At 50.5% G+C, this 19,535-nt stretch overlaps 1 protein-coding gene across 1 annotated transcript; it reads left to right on the top strand.

Annotated features, from left to right (window-relative positions):
* The first annotated feature begins 2,208 nt into the window (after positions 1 to 2,208).
* ERMAP (erythroblast membrane associated protein (Scianna blood group)) lies at positions 2,209 to 19,155 on the top strand. Its single transcript, XM_055140477.1, has 10 exons — positions 2,209 to 2,289; positions 2,876 to 3,214; positions 7,851 to 7,967; positions 9,160 to 9,192; positions 10,770 to 10,802; positions 12,386 to 12,406; positions 13,108 to 13,128; positions 13,225 to 13,251; positions 13,352 to 13,378; positions 18,443 to 19,155. The coding sequence occupies exons 1-10, from the start codon at positions 2,214 to 2,216 to the stop codon at positions 19,153 to 19,155; spliced, it is 1,407 nt and encodes a 468-aa protein (XP_054996452.1). The 5' UTR covers positions 2,209 to 2,213.
* Positions 19,156 to 19,535: the final 380 nt, after the last annotated feature.

Here is a 19,535-nt window from a genome sequence, read left to right as displayed (position 1 = left end):
GCACTTCGAGTGGTCCCCTAAACACAACAGGAGTGATTTCTGAGTGCAGGGCCAGGAGGAAGCCTTGAGCACCTCCACGGGGGAGTGGCCCCCAAACAAAAACAACAACAAAAAGATTCCTTCCCTCCAGCTGAAGGAATTTCAGTAGCAAGAGTGGGAGGAGTTTTGCAGAAAGAAATCTTCTACAACCCCCTGTGGTTAACATTGTCAACCCCCTCCCAGGAATGACGGTTTTCTTCTGGTAATAATTACAGCAAACACATTTGTGGAGTGCTGGCTTTGTGGGGCATTTGTGGCTAGAGATTTACAGCATTGTCTCTGAACCCTCACCTGCCCGAGTGGGGAAGGTTCCTTCTTTATAAAGGAACCAGAGAATCTGCACAGGCCTGGTTAAAAAAAATTCTCATGACTGGAGCCATGAATACAGTGGGTAGGGCGTTTGCCTTGCATGCAGCCAACTCACTGGTTGGATCCCTGGAACCCCCTATGGTCCCCCAAATACTGCCAGGAATAATCCCTAAGTTCAGGAGTAACCCCTGAGCATTGCCAGGTGTGACCCAAAAAGACCAAAAAAGGGAGGACTTTGTAATGAGGGAGGGGTGGATAAGGGGGAGGGTGCCAGAGAAATTGTATAGAGAATAAGGCACTTACTTGGTATGTGGCCAACCCGGGTTCAATCTCTGGTGTTCTGTATGGTTTCTGGATCACCACAAGAGTGACGCCTGAGTGCAGAGCCAGGAGTAAGTCCTGAGCATTGCTAGGTGTGACCCCAAAATAAAACAATATGATGAAATGGGTAAGGGGGAGTGGCATCTCACTGGTTGGTTGTTTCCCAAGAGGGGGATGCCTGGATCACCTTGGCCGCAGAGTATAGGGAGGAGAAGGACAGAAATAGAGTGAAGAGGAAGGGGAGAAGGAAAGGGAGAGACAGATGAGAAGCAATGGGGTCAGGGCCAAGGGGATTCAGTTACATGGTGTTGAAGAATGATAGACCTAACTATCCAAAGCACAGGGTCAACAACAGTGAAATCGCGAGACCCAGACTGAAGAACCAAACTTCAAAAGTGCCTATCAAGACGGCAAGCGGAAGCTGGGCGGAGGGCGAAGGGGTAGGAGAGGGAACCTGGGAACACTGGTGGAGGGATGTTGACCCTGGTGGCGGCACTGGTGATGGAACATCATATGTCAAAAACCCAACTGTGAGTAGCTTTGGAATTCACAGTGCTTTAATAAAATAAAAAAAAAATTTTTTAATTGTTTTAGAGAGTAAGACTTACCTCAACTTAGGACCCAGAGTGACAGTACAGATGGTAAGGCTTGCCCATCGCCAAACCAGGTTCAACCCCCAGATCTTATATGGTATATGGTCCTCTGCATACTGCAAGGGTAATCCTGAGTACAGAGCCAGGAGTAACCCCTGAGCATCTTTGGGTGTGGCCCCCCAAAGCAAAAACAAAACAAAAACAACCCCCCAAGCCAAAATTACTACCCCTTTCTCCCCCCCACATACACAAATACACACACACACATACACACACACACACATAAAATAGTGAGGCTTACGGTCAGCGGCAGTAGAGCAGGTAGGGCCCTAGCCCAACCCAGGTTGAATCCTTGGCACCCATATGATCCCCTGAGCCCGTTAGGACTAACCCCTGAATACAGAGCCAGGAGCAAGCCCTGAGCATCGGTGAGTATCCCCACCGCGCCCCCCCAAAGAGGGAGGCTTAAGAGTGAAAGGCTCCAGGCTGCACTGTGGGTGGAAGACTGACTAGCCACAGGCATTTCCCAAAGTCTGTTTGGCCATTAGGTGGGGAAGAGGCCAGCTGAGCTCCGGGTATCCATTCTCACTCTTCTAGACTTCTCCCTGTGCCTTCAAGCTCGAACTCAGTGTCTCGCCACCATCGTCCTGTTCACCGTTTGTCATTCTCCTTCCTTACAGCGTTTATAGACTTGACCATGATGCCAGCCTCCACACCGGGCACTTGCCCCCTCCAGTACTCACATTAGCCCTGCGAGAAGTCACCGACAGTCCGGCCACTCGAAGGAGGAGGAAGTCTCGAGTCGTCGTGATCAAAGGGGGGTGAGCAGCAGGGCTGGGCTTCCGGCCCTGGGAGACCGAGGGCATCATTTGTCCCACCCTCCCTCCTTTGCACCCTGCCTCCCGCCAAGCTCACCAGCCGTCTCTCTGGGGTCTCCTAGCTCGGATGGAGATGGCAGGGTCCTGGCTGCTCCCCTGCTGCTGCTGCATCGCCCTCGCCTGCCTGCCGCTGCCCGTGTGTGTGTCAGGTAGGACTTGGGCGCCTCTGTGCAGGCTGCTGACACCTGTCGCTGGACCCCTAAGGGCAAGGAGGTCTGGCCCGAGGTGCTACTTCTTGGGTTCTTCTTGTCCCCAGCCCTTTCCAAGGTCCTTCCCCCAAGTGTCATATGTCAGGGCCAGGAGCAATAGTACAGTGGGTAGGGTGACTGACCTGGCATCCCATATGGTCCCCAGAGCACGGACAGAAGTAATTCCTGAGTGCAGAGCCAGGAGTAACCCCTGAGCACCACCAGGTGTGACCTTCCACCAAAAAGAAAAAAAAAAAGATATGTACTTCCCAAGTGCCGTCTGTGGGCTGGAGAGATAGTACAGTGGGTAGGCTGCTTGTCCTGCATGCAGCTGACCCAGGTTTGATATCCGGCATCTCATTTGGTCCCCTGAGTCCACCTGGAGTGATTCCTGAGTGCAGGAGTAACCCCTGAGCATCGCTGGGTGTGGCTCCCAAAAACAGAAACAAAAAAAACCAAGTGCCATCTGTCCCCACGGTGATTCTCCTTCCTTGCCAAGCTCTTGCTCTCTCCCCCCACCCCCTCTCTCTCTGTCCACATCACACAGGGGACAGCAAGTTCCACCTGGCCCCGCTAGGGAGCACGGCCCAGCTCCTCTGCCCCGTCTCCCTCTGGCCCTCGGTGGTGCCCACCGAGGTGAGATGGTTGCGGTCCCCACCCTCGCCGGGGCTCCCGCTGGCCGTTCATGTGTTCCGAGACGGGCAAGACCAGGCAGAAGGCCAGATGCCAGAATATAAGGGGAGGACGGCGCTGGAGAGAGACCCGCAGGAGGGAAGCGTCACTCTGAAGATCCGTCACGTCCGGCTCGAGGACCGAGGGCCGTACCTCTGTCAGGTCCAGATCGGGAACCTGAGTCGAAAGGGCACGGTGACCCTGCAGGTGGCCGGTTAGTCCTTTTCTAAAGGGGAGCCGAGGTGCCCCCACAATGGAACCAGGGGGTGCAGTTACTGCTAGGCGTGGACTGCAAGGTGTTGGCATGGAGCCAGAGATGTCCCATCCCAGGGGGAGGCCACCGGGGATGGCAAAATGGCCGTCAGGCACGTGCCAGGGACAGGCACGCCCGTAGGGAAGGGAGCCGGAGGACTGACGGGGACCGTCCCCAGCCCCGGCTGCCATCTCCTCTCCTTCATTCAGTCCTAGGCGCCGACCCTTACATCCAAGTGAAGGCCTATGACGCGGGCTGGCTCCAGCTGGTGTGCAGGTCGGCTGGCTGGTTCCCGAAGCCCTGGGTCGAGTGGAGGGACCCTCAAGGCAGGGTGCTCCCCTCCCTCTCAGAGGACCACTCCCTGGATGAAGCCGGCTTCTTCCAAGCAGCTGTGTCCAGCAGAGTCAGGGACAGCACCGTGGGGAATGTGACCTGCACCATCCGCAACTCGGCTCTCGGCCAAGAGAAGATCACGGCCATGGCCATAGCAGGTAACCCTGACCAAGCCGGCTTGGAGCACCTGGTGACTGGACAGAGACGGTCCATTCCAATGGAAGCTTCGCAATATGGGGGGGCTGGGGGGGAAAACACCTCACAGTGCTCAGGGGCGACTGCTAGCTCAGGGGTCACTGCTGGGGATTGGACTCACATCTCTTGTACAAGGCATTGTACTCTGCACCAAGCCATGTCTCATTTTTTTTTATTTTTTATTTTTATTTTATTTTTTTGCTTTTTGGGTCACACCGGCGATGCATAGGGGTTACTCCTAGCTCTGCACTCAGGAATTACTCCTGGAGGTGCTCAGGGGACCATATGGGATGCTGGGACTTGAACCCTGGTCAGCCACGTGCAAGGCATACACCCTACCCCCTGTGCTATCGCTTCAGCCCCTCTCAATGTTTTCTTTCAATGTTTTCAATCCTGAGAGTAATGTGTTTATGGTAGAAAACTTGGGGAGAAAATAGAGAATATTTTTTAAAAACACCCTTGCCTAAGTCTCATAAAGTTACAAACAGCTACAAACATTTCAGGATTTTCTTGTATAAATGAATTGTTATAGTAGGCTCAGACTCCCTCTTGGAGCAGCCAAAACTGAAAATATGTAGCAACACCTAATGGCCAAATTCAGAAGATTTTTGTTGTTGTTTGAGCCACACCTGGCTGTGTGCCGGGCTTACTCCTGGCTCTGTGCCCATCACTCCTGGTGGGCCTGGGGGGCTATAGTTTGGTGGTGCTGGGGATCAAATCCAGGTGAGCTGCATGCCAGGGGAACCTCCTGCTCGCTGTACTATGACTCTGGCCCCTCAGGAGAGATTTGATTAAAGAGGATAGAAGGGGGCTGGAGTGATAGCACAGCGGGTAGGGCATTTGCCTTGCATGTGGCCAAACCGGGTTCGATTCCCAGCATCCCATATGGTCTCCTGAGCATGGCCAGAGGTAATTCCTGAGTGCAGAGCCAAGAGTGACCCCTGAGCATCGGTGGGTGTGACCTAAAAAGGGAAAAAAAAAAGAGGATAGAAGGAAGGGAAGGACAGGGATTTGCCATTGTATGGGAGGGGTCTCCTAAGCAGGATTCTGTCATAAGTTTGTAATTGGGGGGGGGGGGGGGTGGATAAGCATTGTTCATTGGGTTGAAAGTGTTCGGGGCAGGCAGGCAGGGTAGAAAAGCAGGAAGTTGAGATGTTTAGTTTCTGGCCATGGAGATGACTATCGGGTCCAAATTCAGGACATTCCAGCTTCTCATAGTGGCCTAATCTGCTCCTGCCTCATTTCCTCCTCCCTATCGGTATCTCCAAATAGGAGGGTGTGTGTTTCAAGGATTTTTGTTTTGTTTTGTTTTGTTTTGTTTGGGGGGCCACAGCCAGTAATACTCCTGTGGGTTACTCAGGGTTACTCCTGGCTCTTTACTCAATAACTACCCTTGACAGTGCTCAGGGGACCTTACGGAATGCTGGGGATCAAACCCAGGTTGGCCGTATGCAAGGCCAACGGGCCCTCCCAATTGTACTATTGCTCTGCCCCCCCCCCCCGTGTGTGTGTGTGTGTGTGTGTGTGTGTGTGTGTGTGTTTACATGAAAGTATTATGGTGCCTAATGTCTTGCATTTAAAATGCTTCGTGAGCATTCTTTAGCCTCACGAAGTGAACCGAAAGCCCTTTCTGGACACCTGGCTGCTTTCCAACTGGTCCTCATATTTGAGCTGTGAACATTTTTGCATATTCTGGGAAGTGCTGTCGATGACTTATCTTGACTATCAAAAGGTTCTGAAAGTATAACCGTGAAGGTCTAGTTCCACGGCCCCTTGAGGGCCCATCCAGTGAGACACCAGTGACTGGTCGAGAAAGAGCCCCGTTGGCACCCAGCCAGCAGACGGTGGACTCCTGTCTCCAGGCAACCATCTTGTCTGCAGGGTCCCAAGAAGGCGTTTATCGGGAAAAGACAGGACAAAAAGGGTGGGCTGCAGACCAGGAGGCACCAGAATGAGCAAAAAATTCCTCTCAGGGGCTGGTTCCCTGAGGCACACTCTTATCAGCAAACCTAAACAAATTAAGGGTGAGGCTGGGGGGGGGAGGGTAAAGAGGACAAACTGCCCTTCTCTTTAGGTTTAGGAGCAAGGACAGTTGTCCTTGTCTAATCATCTTTAGACAGGTTTCAATACCAGAGATCTTGTCCTCAGAGGTGCTCAGGGGTTACTCTTGGCTCTGCACGCAGAAACTACTCATGGTGGTGCTCAGGGGACTATATAGAGTGCTCGGGATTAAACCCTGGTTGGCCATGTACTATTTCTGGCCCCGAGAATATAGATCTTTTGGGGCTGGAGCAATAGCACAGCGGGTAGGGCGTTTGCCTTGCACTCGGCCAACTAAGGTTCGATTCCCAGCACCTCAAAAAGCAAAATAAATTATTTTATTATCTTAATTTGTGGAGTGAGCCACAGCTGGAGGTGCTCAGGTGTTACTCCTGGCTCTGCACTCAGGAATCACTCCTGGTGGGTTTGGGAGACCATACTGGATGCCGGAGATCAAATCCAGGTAGGCCATGTGCAAGGCGTGCGTCTTACCACTCCAGGCCCTATCTTAATTCTTTGTTTCGGGGTCACACCTGGCAGTGCTCAGAGCTTACTCCTGGCTCTGTGCTTAGGGCTTACTCCTGGTTCCGTGCTCAGGGAACCATATGGGATGCCAGGGATCAAACCCAGGATGTCCACATGCAAGACAAGCGTTCTACCTGCTGTACTATGGTTCCAGCCCAGAGTCTGAACCTTTTAAAAGCCCTTGGAGCATGGAACCACGAGGCAAGAAAGGGTGGGTTGGGAATCATAAAAAGGAGTGGTCTGGTGCGAGAGACTTGCACCTCTGCCAACCCTGTCATTTAGTCTCTTTGATGACCCCCCCCCATCCGCCTCTTACCCCTGCCACTACCTCTCACTCAGAGTTAAGTGCTTTCCATGGCTGATGTCCAAGTCTTCTGTTATTCCTAGTACCTGCAGGAACTGTTGCTGCTCTCATTTTGCAAGGACACATCAGGCTGGAGGAAGCCAGGGCCTTGTGCCAGGGCATTGGTCCCACAAGGGTGGAGCCAGGGCTCCCACTCCGCCTGGGCTCTTCATTACTTGCATGGCACCTTTTCTCTTCCTTCCTTCCTTCCTTCCTTCCTTCCTTCCTTCCTTCCTTCCTTCCTTCCTTCCTTCCTTCCTTCCTTCCTTCCTTCCTTTCTTTCTTTCTTTCTTTCTTTCTTTCTCTCTCTTCCTCCCTTCCTTCCTTCCTCCCTCCCTCCCTCCCTCCCTCTCTCTCTCTCTCTCTCTCTCTCTCTTTCTTTCTTTCTTTCTTTCTTTCTTTCTTTCTTTCTTTCTTTCTTTCTTTCTTTCTTTCTTTCTTTCTTTCTTTCATTTTGTCTTTCTTTTCTCCTTTCTCTGGTGCCAAGGCTCTAGACCCACTACTGTGGCAAGTGCCTCTGGTCCTGCTGCTGGGGCTAGGGCGGAGGAGGGTGGTTGACGTGCCATCGCAGAGTGAGGATTTGTTTTGTTTTGTTTCTGTGGGCTCCTAGCTGCAGCGTTTGTGGGCTAGTCTGGACCTGGCTCTGTGTTCCCGATGGCTCCTAGCAGTGCTCTGGGGCCCCATACAGTGCCAGGGATTAAACCTGGGCTTCCTGAATGCAAAGTGACAGGAGCTCAGCTTTTAGAGCAATCTCTCCATCTCCGTCTCGGGGTGAGGATGTGAAAGGGGAGGCAGATGGATGCTCCCGAGAAGAACTTGAGTAACTACTGAGATATGCCTTCTGTTTTCCAGAGATCCAGGATTTTTTTTTTCCATGGAATTACAGGGTAGGATGAGGTTGCGGTTGAGAAGCTGAGTTTAACTCATTCTCTTCTGGCAGGATCATGGAAGTCACTCCTAAAAGATGAACCTCTCGCATTCAAGCTATCCCTGGGTCATTGGGGTCTTTAAGTCACTGAAAGAGGGAGAGAGCTGTGCCCAGCTCCCTGGAGGTGATGGAGGTAGCTGGGTTGTGTCGAGCCATCCCTGAGGGGAAGTCCTTGGCAGGGAAGCAGCATGCAGCTGCCTCCCGAGAGGCCTCATTGGTCATTTCTGCTTCAGCCCCATCTCCAGGGACGCTCTCCTCCTCTGATGTGGCTCTGGCTGTGATTCTGCCTGTGCTGGGACTCATCATCATGGCAGGCATCGGCCTCATCTGGAAGCAGAGAAGATCAAAAGGTGAGTCCACGGTGAGGGAGCCCAGGCCTGCAGGGAGGGGGCTGGCCTCTGCCGGAAACTGCAGGAGGAAGACAGGAAGTGGATGATGACAGGGCGACTGACCCTCCATTGGAGATCCTGCAAGTTGGCTGGGAGAAAAGTGAGACGGTTCTGCTGGAATTCACGCAGCAGACAGGATTCAAGGGACGACAGCATGTTCCTTGGAAGAGCTTTGAATTGCCATATTTTGAGAACTTGGAAAATAACTGATCATACATGTCTTCCCATTAAGAAATCTACCATAAACAAAACAGGTCTGGAGAGATACTATGGGATTAAGCCACTTGCCTTGCAGGTGGCCGTCACCAAAGTTTGATCACAGAACCTCCAAGAGTGACCCCAGAGCACAGAGCCAGGAGTAAGCCCTGAGCATAGCCAAGTGTGGCTCAAATACTTAAAGGAAAGAAATCTACTGTTGGGGCCAGGGAAAGAGATCAGGGGTCAGGGGTACAGGACACAGGTCTTGACCCTTAGCTCCCCATGGCCCCCCAGTACCACTGGTGTGATCCAGGTGGCCTCCAGCACCACAGGGCCTGAGCAGCTCCTCATCAACAGCCTGAGCACTGAGTCATCCAGCCCAGTTTGCCAAGTATCACCAGGAATGGCCCTCAGGTCCCCAGATCTCCTGTTTGGGAGTCTACCCTTGAAGTTCAAAAACAATTAGATTTTTTTAAATTTAAAAACAATCCAAGGGGCTGGAGCAATAGCACAGCAGGTAGGGCGTTTGCCTTGCACGCAGCCGACCCAGGTTCAATTCCCAGCACCCCGTATGGTCCCTTGAGCACCGCCAGGAGTAATTCCTGAGTGCAGAGCCAGGAGTAACCCCTGTGCATCGCCGGGTGTGACCCAAAAAGAAAAAAAAAAAACAATCCAAGTCTGTTCTTTGAATAAAACTCTCATAAATATGAAGGCATTTCACAAGCTCTCATGGTTGCTAAGGATCTTGAAAGTCACATAACCCAACACTTCTCTCCCTACCTGATAGTTTGAAAACTTGCTAATTCTTTCCAGTGGTCAGACCCATAGTGTCAAGGAACAAAGTCCTATTCAGGTGGTCTGGGTGTCTTTGGATGGCATAGCGTGTCAGGGAAAAAAAAAAAAAAGCCTTCTCAGAACCTGAACTTATAGCTGTGTCTCTCTGTTTCCATTCTAGAGAAACTTCTCTATGAACAGGTGATGGAGGTAGGTAAGTGTCTGGGCTGGGTAGGGACATTTCTCTATTTTGTACAATTCTATTACTCCCCCACCCCTCACCCCTCACCCCTCACCTAAATTTTGCTCCTCAAAATCCCGATATCTGTTGTCCCGGTAGTGGAATTCACCTGTCAGTTCTGACTTTTACTGCTTCAATGATCCTAGTAAGTAAACCTACAGTAAGCTACAATAGTTTGGTTATTTTCAATCACTGCTTGATTTTATTCTGTGGACGTTGTGTAGGTTTAACATGAGGGGAGGCTTTTGTTTATTCTAGAAATAATTGTAATTGGTTGCTGAGTGCTGGGGATACAATGGTGGTTAGATGTGGACAGTTTGGGGGCGGGAGGGTGGAGCCGGTCAAAGGGCTGAGACAGACATTTCATTTGTGGGAGGTCTGGGTTCCTTCCCGTCAGCGTCAGCGCATCAAGCACCACTGGGTATCAATGGCCCAAGAGACAAAAGCAAAAGCAAAAGTAGGTAGTCTGCCCTAGAGCTTTCAGCTGGAGCTGGGAGGTACACAAGACGAAAGAAAATTGAACCACAAGTATACAAAAGCCACACAGAATCGCTGAGGGCCGTGAACACCATGAGGAACCCCCAGCTCCTGAGGGGCAAGCCCGGGAGGAGTCCTGTGGGGAAGTGACGTTTGATCTTTTCCCCACGCCGGGAAAAGAGAACCAGCACAGCTGAAAGAGCAGCTTGGGAAAGAAACCTAGCTGGAGGCTGGAGTGGGAGAGAGCCAGCTCCTCTGAAAAGCTAAAAAAGATGTGGAAATTGAGAGGGCCCAAAGAAATTAGGAGCAACAACCTCCGACAAGGACATTTGTCCTTGTCTTACTTACCCTCTGCCCAAGGCCTAAAGATTAGGGACAAGTTCCTCATTTTGGCCTTGCTCTGTTTGGATTGATAGATAAGATGAGGTCGGCCTCTGAGCAGCCCAGGATGGAATTCAGTCTTTGTTCTGGCATTCACCCTTTCTTCCCCATTTTTTTTTCCCCCTACAAAAAAACCTCTGTGACCTTGCAGACAAGTCGGTTGCCTTGAGGACATGAATACAAACCTCCACCTTTTTTTTTTTCTTTTTTTTTTTTGGTTTTTGGGCCACACTCAGTGGTGCTCATGACTCCTGGCTCTGTGTTTAGGGATCATTCTGGCACTCTTTGGGGGGATATACATGGGGGCGGAGGTGGAACCAAGGTTGGCCAGGTGCAAGCGAAGAGCTTTATTCCCCTTCCCTGTACTATCTCTTCAGCCCCAGAAGCAGATTTTACGGAGAGAAAAGTGGGCCCTTCTTCACAAAGGAGGGTGGCTGTAGATACAGTGTCAAATGAACAACCCTCAGCTGGTTCCGGCAGGCTTATGCCAATCTTATCTGTAAACCTAAACAAAGTAAGGCTGACACCTTGGGGAAGGACACAAAATGAGTGCAAACTACCTTTATCAGACACCCAGGGGGAGAGCAAGGGAAGTCCTAGAGAGCGGCTCTGGTTTCCTTCAGAGTAGGGACCAGGGACCCTCGCGGAGATGGCCACAGAATCTGAATTTTCTTTTGCTTTCCTTTCTCTAGAAAATCTTCTCTCAGACCACGCAAAAGAAAAAGGTAATCACATGTTTGAAAGTAAGAGGTAGGGCACAAATCCCAATATACCCACACGGCTGTTTCTGATTAATATGGGAATTTGTTTCCCAGTGTTGGGGGTCCTGGGGGTGGTGGCAGTGGGGGAGGGGTGTCTAGCAAAGCCTGTGAGTTCCCTTCCACCACTCATCTTTCCACTGGGGTCTGAGACAGGAGTGGGCGTCCTGCCACATTGGCTTGCATCAGGGGTCCTCCTCTTCCTGGCTCTGGGGGGCTCTGGAGCTTTCCTTATCCCTCAAGTGGGGACAGAAAAATCCCCTCCCCTGATGGCTTCAGAATGGAAAAAGATCATTAGTAAGACCCTCATCCTGGGGGCTGAAGAGAGAGTGTAGCTGGGAAACCCCTTGTCTTGCATGCAGCTGACCCGGGTTCCGTTCCCAGCTCATATCCCTGAGCTCAGAGTCGAGAATAAGCCCGAAGCACAGCCATATGTAGCTCAGAAACAAAGTGTTTTCTCACACATTCTATATCTTGCCTGGATCTTCTTTTTCTTATTCCCGCTTCCTCTTCATGAATGCAATTTTTTTTTGCCTTTTTTTTTGGGGGGGGGGTCATACCTGGCGATGCACAGGGGTTGTTCCTGGCTCATGCACTCAGGAATTACTCCTGGCGGTGCTCAGGGGACCATATGGGATGCTGGGAATCGAACCCGGGTTGGCCGCATGTGAGGCAAATGCCCTACCCGCTGTGCTATCGCTCCAGCCCTGATGAATGTAGTTTTTGCTCTGGGCCGTGGAGGGTATAAGCAAGGCGCCAGGTACAGACCCTGCTCTGCTCAGGGACAGGCTCTCGGCCCCTTCCCAGTCTAGCTGGGGGGAGAGAAAGCATGGGCTCATGAGGGCTCCAGAGGCAATGGCTTGGGTATCTCCTCCCCTGACGTCTGCTCCACGATGGTCCAACTGCAGGGCCACCCCCGGGGGACACGATGGCCATCTGTCCCAGAGAGCACAGATAGCGCAGGGTGGTGGTAGAGGTCCCCAATTTGGTTGTCAGACTGTGTGGGTGTGAGTCTTGCCTTCTGGCCACTTACTGGCTGGCTGGATAGCTTGGGCATGTTTCTAGGTCCTTCTGAGCCTTAGACCACCGCTCTGTAAAGCAGTGATTATCTCTACTTCATATTGTTGAAAGAGTCTTGCCCACCTTCTTATAAAAACAGGATGCAATCAGTGGAGGTTCTTTGTAGTCAAAATGGTAAAAGGCAAAAATTAGGGGCTGGAGCCATAGCACAGCGGGTAGGGAGTTTGCCTTGCATGTGGCCAACCCGGGTTCGATTCCCAGCATCCCATATGGTCCCCCGAGCACCGTCAGAGTAATTCCTGAGTGCAGAGTCAGGAGTAACCCCTGTGCATCGCCAGGTGTGACCCAAAAAGAAAAAAAAAAAAACCAAAAAAAGGCAAAAATTAGCCGTAACCCTCCTCGGGGCCTCTTGGGTTCGATTGTTCCAATGCCTATTGCTAACCAATGCCCACTCCTTAGCACAGGGCCCAGACATGGACTCATCTCTCACTTCAATTCTGTGCTCACTTGTGCCTTGTTCTCTCTTCTAGGACGGCTCCACAGAGCTCTCAGTAAGTCCCACTCCTTGTCTTAATGGCTGCCAACACCCTCCCTTTGGAATGAATTTTTCGGCTTTGCTTCTGGAACCGAAGACAGTGGGCAGGTCATGAGGTTTGGGGAGTTTCCAGCTCTCAAAAGCCTTTTTTTTCCTTCAAATAGGCCCTGCATAACCATCCTCTCCTGAGTGGGAATTATTTCTCCTGTACCTCCCATGGGCGAGGCCCCTGGAAAGTGCTTTCATCACCAGACAGGCCTTGCCCACAGGGAGGGCCCCAGGGAGCTGGATCCTCATTAAACGGAATGGGTGGAGGGTGCCACCCCACCGGCTCACCTGTGGGGACCTTTGCAGTAACAGCAACAAATCAAGTCTGCAGACCGATGATGTGTCTATGTGATTTTACATTGAGAAAATGTACCGCCAACCCCACAGAAACAGCGAGTTTTAGATGAACTCATTGTGTTCCTCCCCACTAGCTCACATTTCTGTGACCATTGCCTAAGCAGCAGTATTTGTTTGGTCTGCAGATGGGACTTGGCTCCCAGAGAGGTTTGCCGACCTGTGGCCTACAGCCAGGAGCCATTGCTGTTGCAAACACTGTCTTGGGGGGAGGTCCGGGTCTGGCCGACGAGGCTTTGAGGCAGGAATACGGTTGGGATCCGATGGTAGCGTCCTGGGAATGTTCTGACTTGTCAAACTGTTTTCCTTCCATAGAGAAGCTCCGGAGTGAACTGAGTAAGTCTCCCACGTCCTTATAATTTTCAGAACCACTTGCCTCTTGTTGGTTCCATTTGTAGTGGAAGCTCATGCCTCCTGTTTCTTCTTTTCCAGAATTGAAGAGAACAGCAGCAAACTCAGGTGCGAGGCATTTCCCTTTCTCCTGGTGCCAGGATACCCACCTGCTTGGAGCTCTCCATTTCTCTGCATCACTTTAACAATCCCTCTTTTGGTCTTTCAGGTTGGAGAAGGGCCCGACTACACTTCGGTAAGTCACACCTGTCAAGTGGACCTGCATTTCAGAGCCCACTACTACCTACCACATTCCTCTGGAATGTAGACAGTGATGATGAGAGGGAGGTTGGGCTCTACCCATCTGTGCTCAGGGTTTACTCCAGGCTCTATGCTCAGGAATCACTCCTGGAGGTACTCGAGGGACCATATGTAGTCCTGAGAACCAAACTCAGGACTGCATTATCCACTGTATTATGTCTCTGGTCCCTGTAGACTGTAATTAAGCTTTTGAAAAGATCAGATCTAGTGGACCTGAGAGATAGTACAGGGGTCAAGATGCTTTACTTTGCATACAGCCAACACCACTTGGATCCTGGGCATCACAATATCATCTCCCGAGCACTGCCAAGAATGATCCCTGAGCACTGCCAGGTGTGACCCCACCACAAACACACCACCCTCCCCCGCAAAAAAAAAAATTAGATCTGCAATGAGGATGTGGTTCATTGGTAAAACATGCACCTTGTATTTGAGTCTCTGGGTTTGATGGTAACACATGTGCGAATGCATGCGCACACATACACACACACACACACACACACACACACAATCAAAGGGTGGGGGACCAGAAAGTCTGCTCATAGGGTTGAAAAGGGTTGAGCACGTACTTTGCATTCAGGGACCTTCGGTTTAATCCCTGGCGTAGCTGGGATTGACCCCCCCCCCCTGAGCACTGAACTGGGACCCTCTCCCCAAGTACTTCTGCGTGAGAATACCAATAAGTATTTGGTTTAGTGTTCCTATTGGTTTTCTATGGGTTTTGAGATTTTTCTTATTTATCAGTTATTTGTATTACTTCTTGTGACTTGTATGCGCCTGTCTGATTCTAGTTACTTTTGGTTTGTTTGTGGGGGGTAGGGGGCGGTGTGGAATTGGGTTTTGGGGTGGTAGCGGCTGTGTGTGTTTGGGACCACACTTAGTGGTGCTTAGGGCCTGCTCCTGGCTCGTGTTTAAGGTTTGCTCCTAGCATTGCCCAGGGGACCATGTGGTACTAAGGACAGACCTGGACCTCTTACATGCAAAGCACGCGCTCAGCCCTTTGAGCCATCTTCAGAGCCCTTGGTTACTTTTGTTTATTTGTTTTGAGGTCAAACCTGGCCGTGTTCATGCCTTACAGCTGGTTCCTTGCTCAGTGATCACCATTTGGGAGACTTGGGGGACCATATGGCTGATCTTAACAAACCCAAATTGGTTGTGTGCAAGGCAAGCACTTTACCTTGCTGCTGTGCTGCCTCTCTGGCCCTTCACTCCCTGGTACTTTTTTGGTCTGTTTCTCTTTTTGAGCCATACTCAGTGGTGCTCAGACTTTACCCCTGGCCCTTGACTCAGAGATCACTCCTGGTGGGACACGGGGGACCATCTATGGTGCCGGGTATTGAACTTGGGTGGACCTTATGCTTGGCAAGTGTCCTATCTGCAACACTATCTTTCCAGCTGCACACTCTCATTTTGATCTTTGTCATAATTTTCTACAATTGATACTTAGGTGATTTGTATTTTAATTTTCTCATAGTATTTTTCAATGCATGGGCATTTTCTTTACATTTTCGTTTTGGGGGCCATATCTGGCTGTGCTCAGGGCTAACTTCTATCCTTCACTCAAGGATCACTCCTGTTGGTACTCGGGGACAGTATGTGGTACCAGGATTCCTAATTGACTGCATGCAAGGCATGTACCTTACCCGCTATCTTTCAGACCTCTTATTTTCTTATAGTTGGATTTATTACACTTTTCCTGCCTAATCTCTTCTGTGATTTCTGGTTTGGGAAGTCCTCATCAGACAATTGGATAAGTGGCATGTGCCGATCTGCTTTATTATTCAGCATTTGGCTGAGGATCTCACTAAAGAAGAGGAGGGGCTGGAAAGCTGCCTTAGCAGTGCATACTACCAAAACGTTGCCCAATTTTGTATTTAAAGATTTGCCTATTCTTGGGGGCTGGAGAGATTGCACAGCAGGTAGGATGCTTGCCTTTCACGAGGCTGACTGGATTTGATCCCCAGCATTCCATCAGATCCCCTCAGCACTGCCAGGAGTAATTCCTGAGTGCAGTGCTAGAAGTAGCCTCTGAACATCTCTGTGTGTGGTCCAAAAACAAACCAAAAAAGACTTGCCAGTTCTCTTACATTACCTCTCAAATTGTCCACTTTTGCATCTTCTCTTTGAAAGGTCTTTATTGCACTACTTTGGGGTCCTTGTTAATTTTCTGGCAGCACACCCCCATTTCTGTTCATGCTGTCCTTGACAGGCAGATGTCACAGTACTGATGAACCAGGAGTGACCCCTGAGCATTGCTGGCTGTGGCCTCCCCCCACCCCCACCAAAAAAAAAAAAAAGAAAGAAAAACAGGTCATTATGCTTGGCATTCTAGGAGCTCACAAGCACACCTCATGCACCATCTGGCTTACTCCTGGCATCCCAACTGAGGATGGATTTCATGTGCTTAACTCTCTAAGGGAGGCCTATTTTCTGTGCTTGAGGAAGGAGACACTCTTACCATGACCATCATACTCCACAGCTGCAGGGAAGAATCTTTGTCTATCTAGTAACAGCTAAAATAACAATTACTTTAGTGGAGAAACTGGGTGTTTTTCATTTGCTGCTTTTGTTGTTGTTGTTTTGGGACCACATCCTGGTGGTACTCAGGGATTGCTCCTGAGTTAGTACTTGGTGGGTCCCTCCTGGAGGTGCTCGGGAAATCCTATGGTGTCAGGACTTAAACTTGGGCTTCCCATATGCAAGGCCCTTTGAGCTCTCTCCCTGGCCCACACACATACTGTGAAAACAATGCACTCTCTAATGCATTAGCTCATCAAATGTACACAATAATTCTACAATAGACACTGTTAATGCCCCCATTTACTAGTGAAAAATGGGGGTGTGGTTGTTTTGTTTTATTTTTGTCTGTTTCGGGGTTTGGGCCACACCTGGCAGTGCTCAAGGGTTACTCCTGGCTCTGCACTCAGGGATCACTTCTGGAGGTGGAGGGGGGACTATAGGATGCCAGGGATCAAACTCAGGTCGGTCATATATAAGGCAAGTGCCTTACCCCTTGTACTATCATTCAGACCCCAAGAATCTCAGGCCTAGTGAGGAATATCAAGCCCAAGTCATATTACTAGCATATGGCCTAGCTGAAACTAAGCCTCTATAACTGCTGGGTGTCACATTACAGTTTGTTATTCCTGAGATTTGTTGGATATTAACCCCAAGTGTTTAGGCTTCTTCAGTGAGTTACCCCTTTTTCTCCCCCCAGAGAAGCTTACAGTGCTCTTATAAGCACTCCTACTCCCCTAAGTTTATCTTTAACCTTTCCTCTTTGCTTTACCTCTCATTCTGTTAGCTGCTAAATTCCCCAAGTCACCCATGGTTACTTATAAAGTCAACCTTCTAGTGACTCTGGACTTTGTATCTGTAGTGAATTATTTGCTTTTCTCTTTTCCCTATAACTTCTTCATATTTTACTACAGAACAATGTTCTTTGCTTAAACTCAGTAAGACCATTAATGCTATGCTCCTAATATTTGGGAGTTAATTAACTCAGAAATATACCTACTCCCGGGCATCCATCATTATTACTTGACTCAGTCTTTAATTGCCATCATTCCTGACACCCCCAAAAATCTGGGTCCCACCAAGGGATCACCAGGGCCATCACTAAAGCTAACCTGGCTTTGATATGGAACAGTCTAGAAATCATAAGTCACAGTTGTGATATAAGCTGTAGTAACCTCAAAGATGGGACCCCAGGGAATAGGAAATGCTAAACTTGCCTGAGGTCTTAGTCTGGGATTTACAGTGACAGCCCAGCCGGCCTTTAACCCTTGCCCCTGGATCCCAGAGGACTCAGTTTTGGATTTTTTTTTTCTTTTTTTTTTTTGCTTTTTGGGTCACACCCAGCGATGCTCAGGGGTTACTCCTGGCTTTGCACTCAGGAATTGCTCCTGGCAGTGCTTGGGGGACCATATGGGATGCCGGGGATCGAACCTGGGTCGGCCGTGTGCAAGGCAAACGCCCTACCCGCTGTGCTATCGCTCTGGCCCCAGGACTCAGTTTTGGAATCTATATTCCTTACTGCGTTTATCCAAAGAACTGCAAATATTAATAAGAAGTAAACTTATTAATAGGTACTTGCAGAAAGGAAAAGGAAAAAAACAATACAGATGGAGTGTCGCCCTGGGCAGTTTTCTCAGGAAAGCTTCTAGACAAAGCGTCTCCTTGAGTTAATCACCCCCCAACCTCCCAAAAAAAGAATTACTTCTGCTCTAACGCTTTACTTCTGTAGAGGATCAATCATACCTACATGCAGTTCTGTACCTCAGACCCCCTCAGATTTTCTATAAAATAAGGCTATTCGGTCCCGACACACTTTTCCTCACAAGACCGACTAGGAGTCAGGTTATTATTTTACATTAGTCAGAGGCAGTCTCTCCTAAAGATTAATGCAGCTTCACAACAGATGGTGATCTTCTCCTCCTCCTCCTCCTCCTCCTCCTCCTCCTCCTCCTCCTCCTCCTCCTTCTCCTCCTTCTTCTCCTCCTCCTCCTTCTTCTCCTCCTTCTTCTTCTTCTCCTTCTCCTTCTCCTTCTTCTCCTTCTCCTTCTCCTTCTCCTTCTCCTTCTCCTCCTCCTTCTCCTCCTCTTCCTCCTTCTTCTCTACAGAGGTGGGGGCGGGGGAGGGGAGACACCCACTCCCTGAAGTAGTGCTCAGGACTTACTTTTGGCTCTGCACTCAGGGATCACTCCTGACCGGGCTTTCGGGACCACGTGTGGTACCGGGGATTGAAGCCAGGTCAGCTGTGTGCAAGGCAAGTGCCCTGCCCTCTGTACGAAATCGGGGCTCTTCATTCTGCTTAATACACTGCCATGAGATAGGGAAACAGGAAGACAGAATTCTTGGTCTGAGGACACAGGGAAAAGATGTTCCTACACTAAAACGGGCCCTGGCCCGTGGGTGCTGACCTACAGAGCTGCCCTCTAAAACAACCTCACTGATCCCTTAAGCCCTAGCGACCTCATGGCTCTGTGACTCTCTGCAGTGGCGGTGACCCTGGACCAGGACACGGCGCACCCCAAGCTCATCCTCTCGCAGGACCGGAGATCCGTGAAGCTGGGAGACAGAAGGCAGCCTGTGCCCGACAACCCCCAGAGATTTGATTTCGTCGTCAGCGTCCTGGGCTCTGAATACTTCACCGCTGGTTGTCACTACTGGGAGGTGTATGTGGGGGACAAGACCAAATGGATCCTGGGGGTATGTAGTGAGTCGGTGAGCCGGAAGGGGAAGGTCACCGCCTCGCCCGCCAATGGACACTGGCTGTTGCGGCAGAACCGGGGCACTGAGTACGAAGCGCTCACATCCCCCCAGACCTCCTTCCGCCTGAAGGAACCCCCTCGATGTGTGGGGATCTTCCTGGACTACGAAGCAGGCGTCATCTCCTTCTATAATGTGACTGACAAATCCCACATCTTTACTTTTACCCACACGTTCTCTGGCCCGCTGCGCCCTTTCTTTGAACCCTGCCTTCATGACGAAGGGAAAAACACGGCCCCTCTCATCATCTGTCCCGAACTCCAGGAACCAGAGAAATCACCCAAGGCCAAAGAAAAGGGCCATGCTAATGGGGATGTGAAGGTGGACCCGTCCTTGTTGCCCCCTCAGGCTCCAGCTGCTTCCCCACTCACCAATACCATCTTGCCTTGGGCCTCTGAGCTGGGCCCAGCCCTGCAGGGCCTCAAGGCCCCTTCTTTCTAGGGACATCCTTGGTCCACTCTCCTGGTCCTCTGCCCAGTGCTCAGAGCTCAGTCTTCTGGCCCTACACCACCATCGAGAGAACATGCTACTTCCTTTCTCCAAATCCCTACCCTCTTGTGGTTTTTATTGGATCAGCTTTTCCCCCCGGGCTCATTTCTAACTCCCATCTTCTCTCCAGAGACCTGAAGTTCCTGGTGCCCTGGCAGAAGAAATCTGGCAAACCAGGATGCAATCAGTCCAGTTTAGGTGGTGATGCAGAAGGCAGGCCACCCAGATACATGCCTTGTCTCTGTTCCTAAGACAGCCTCCTGTGTGATGCCGCGCTTGCAGGAGCTGGGCATCAGGTTAGGGTGGCCAGCTCCTGACTTTTTATCTGTTTC

This window comes from Sorex araneus, chromosome 5 (assembly GCF_027595985.1).
Source record: "Sorex araneus isolate mSorAra2 chromosome 5, mSorAra2.pri, whole genome shotgun sequence".
NCBI lineage: Eukaryota > Metazoa > Chordata > Mammalia > Eulipotyphla > Soricidae > Sorex > Sorex araneus.
This window is presented reverse-complemented; position numbering and strand designations above follow the sequence as displayed.

Coding starts and splice junctions, on each gene's coding strand:
- ERMAP (XM_055140477.1), top strand. CDS start 2,214: ATGGCAGGGTCCTGGCTGCTCCCCTGCTGCTGCTGCATCGCCCTCGCC. Junction 13,129..13,224: donor GAAGCTCCGGAGTGAACTGA/GTAAGTCTCCCA, acceptor CTTCTTTTCCAG/AATTGAAGAGAACAGCAGCA. Junction 13,379..18,442: donor AAGGGCCCGACTACACTTCG/GTAAGTCACACC, acceptor GACTCTCTGCAG/TGGCGGTGACCCTGGACCAG.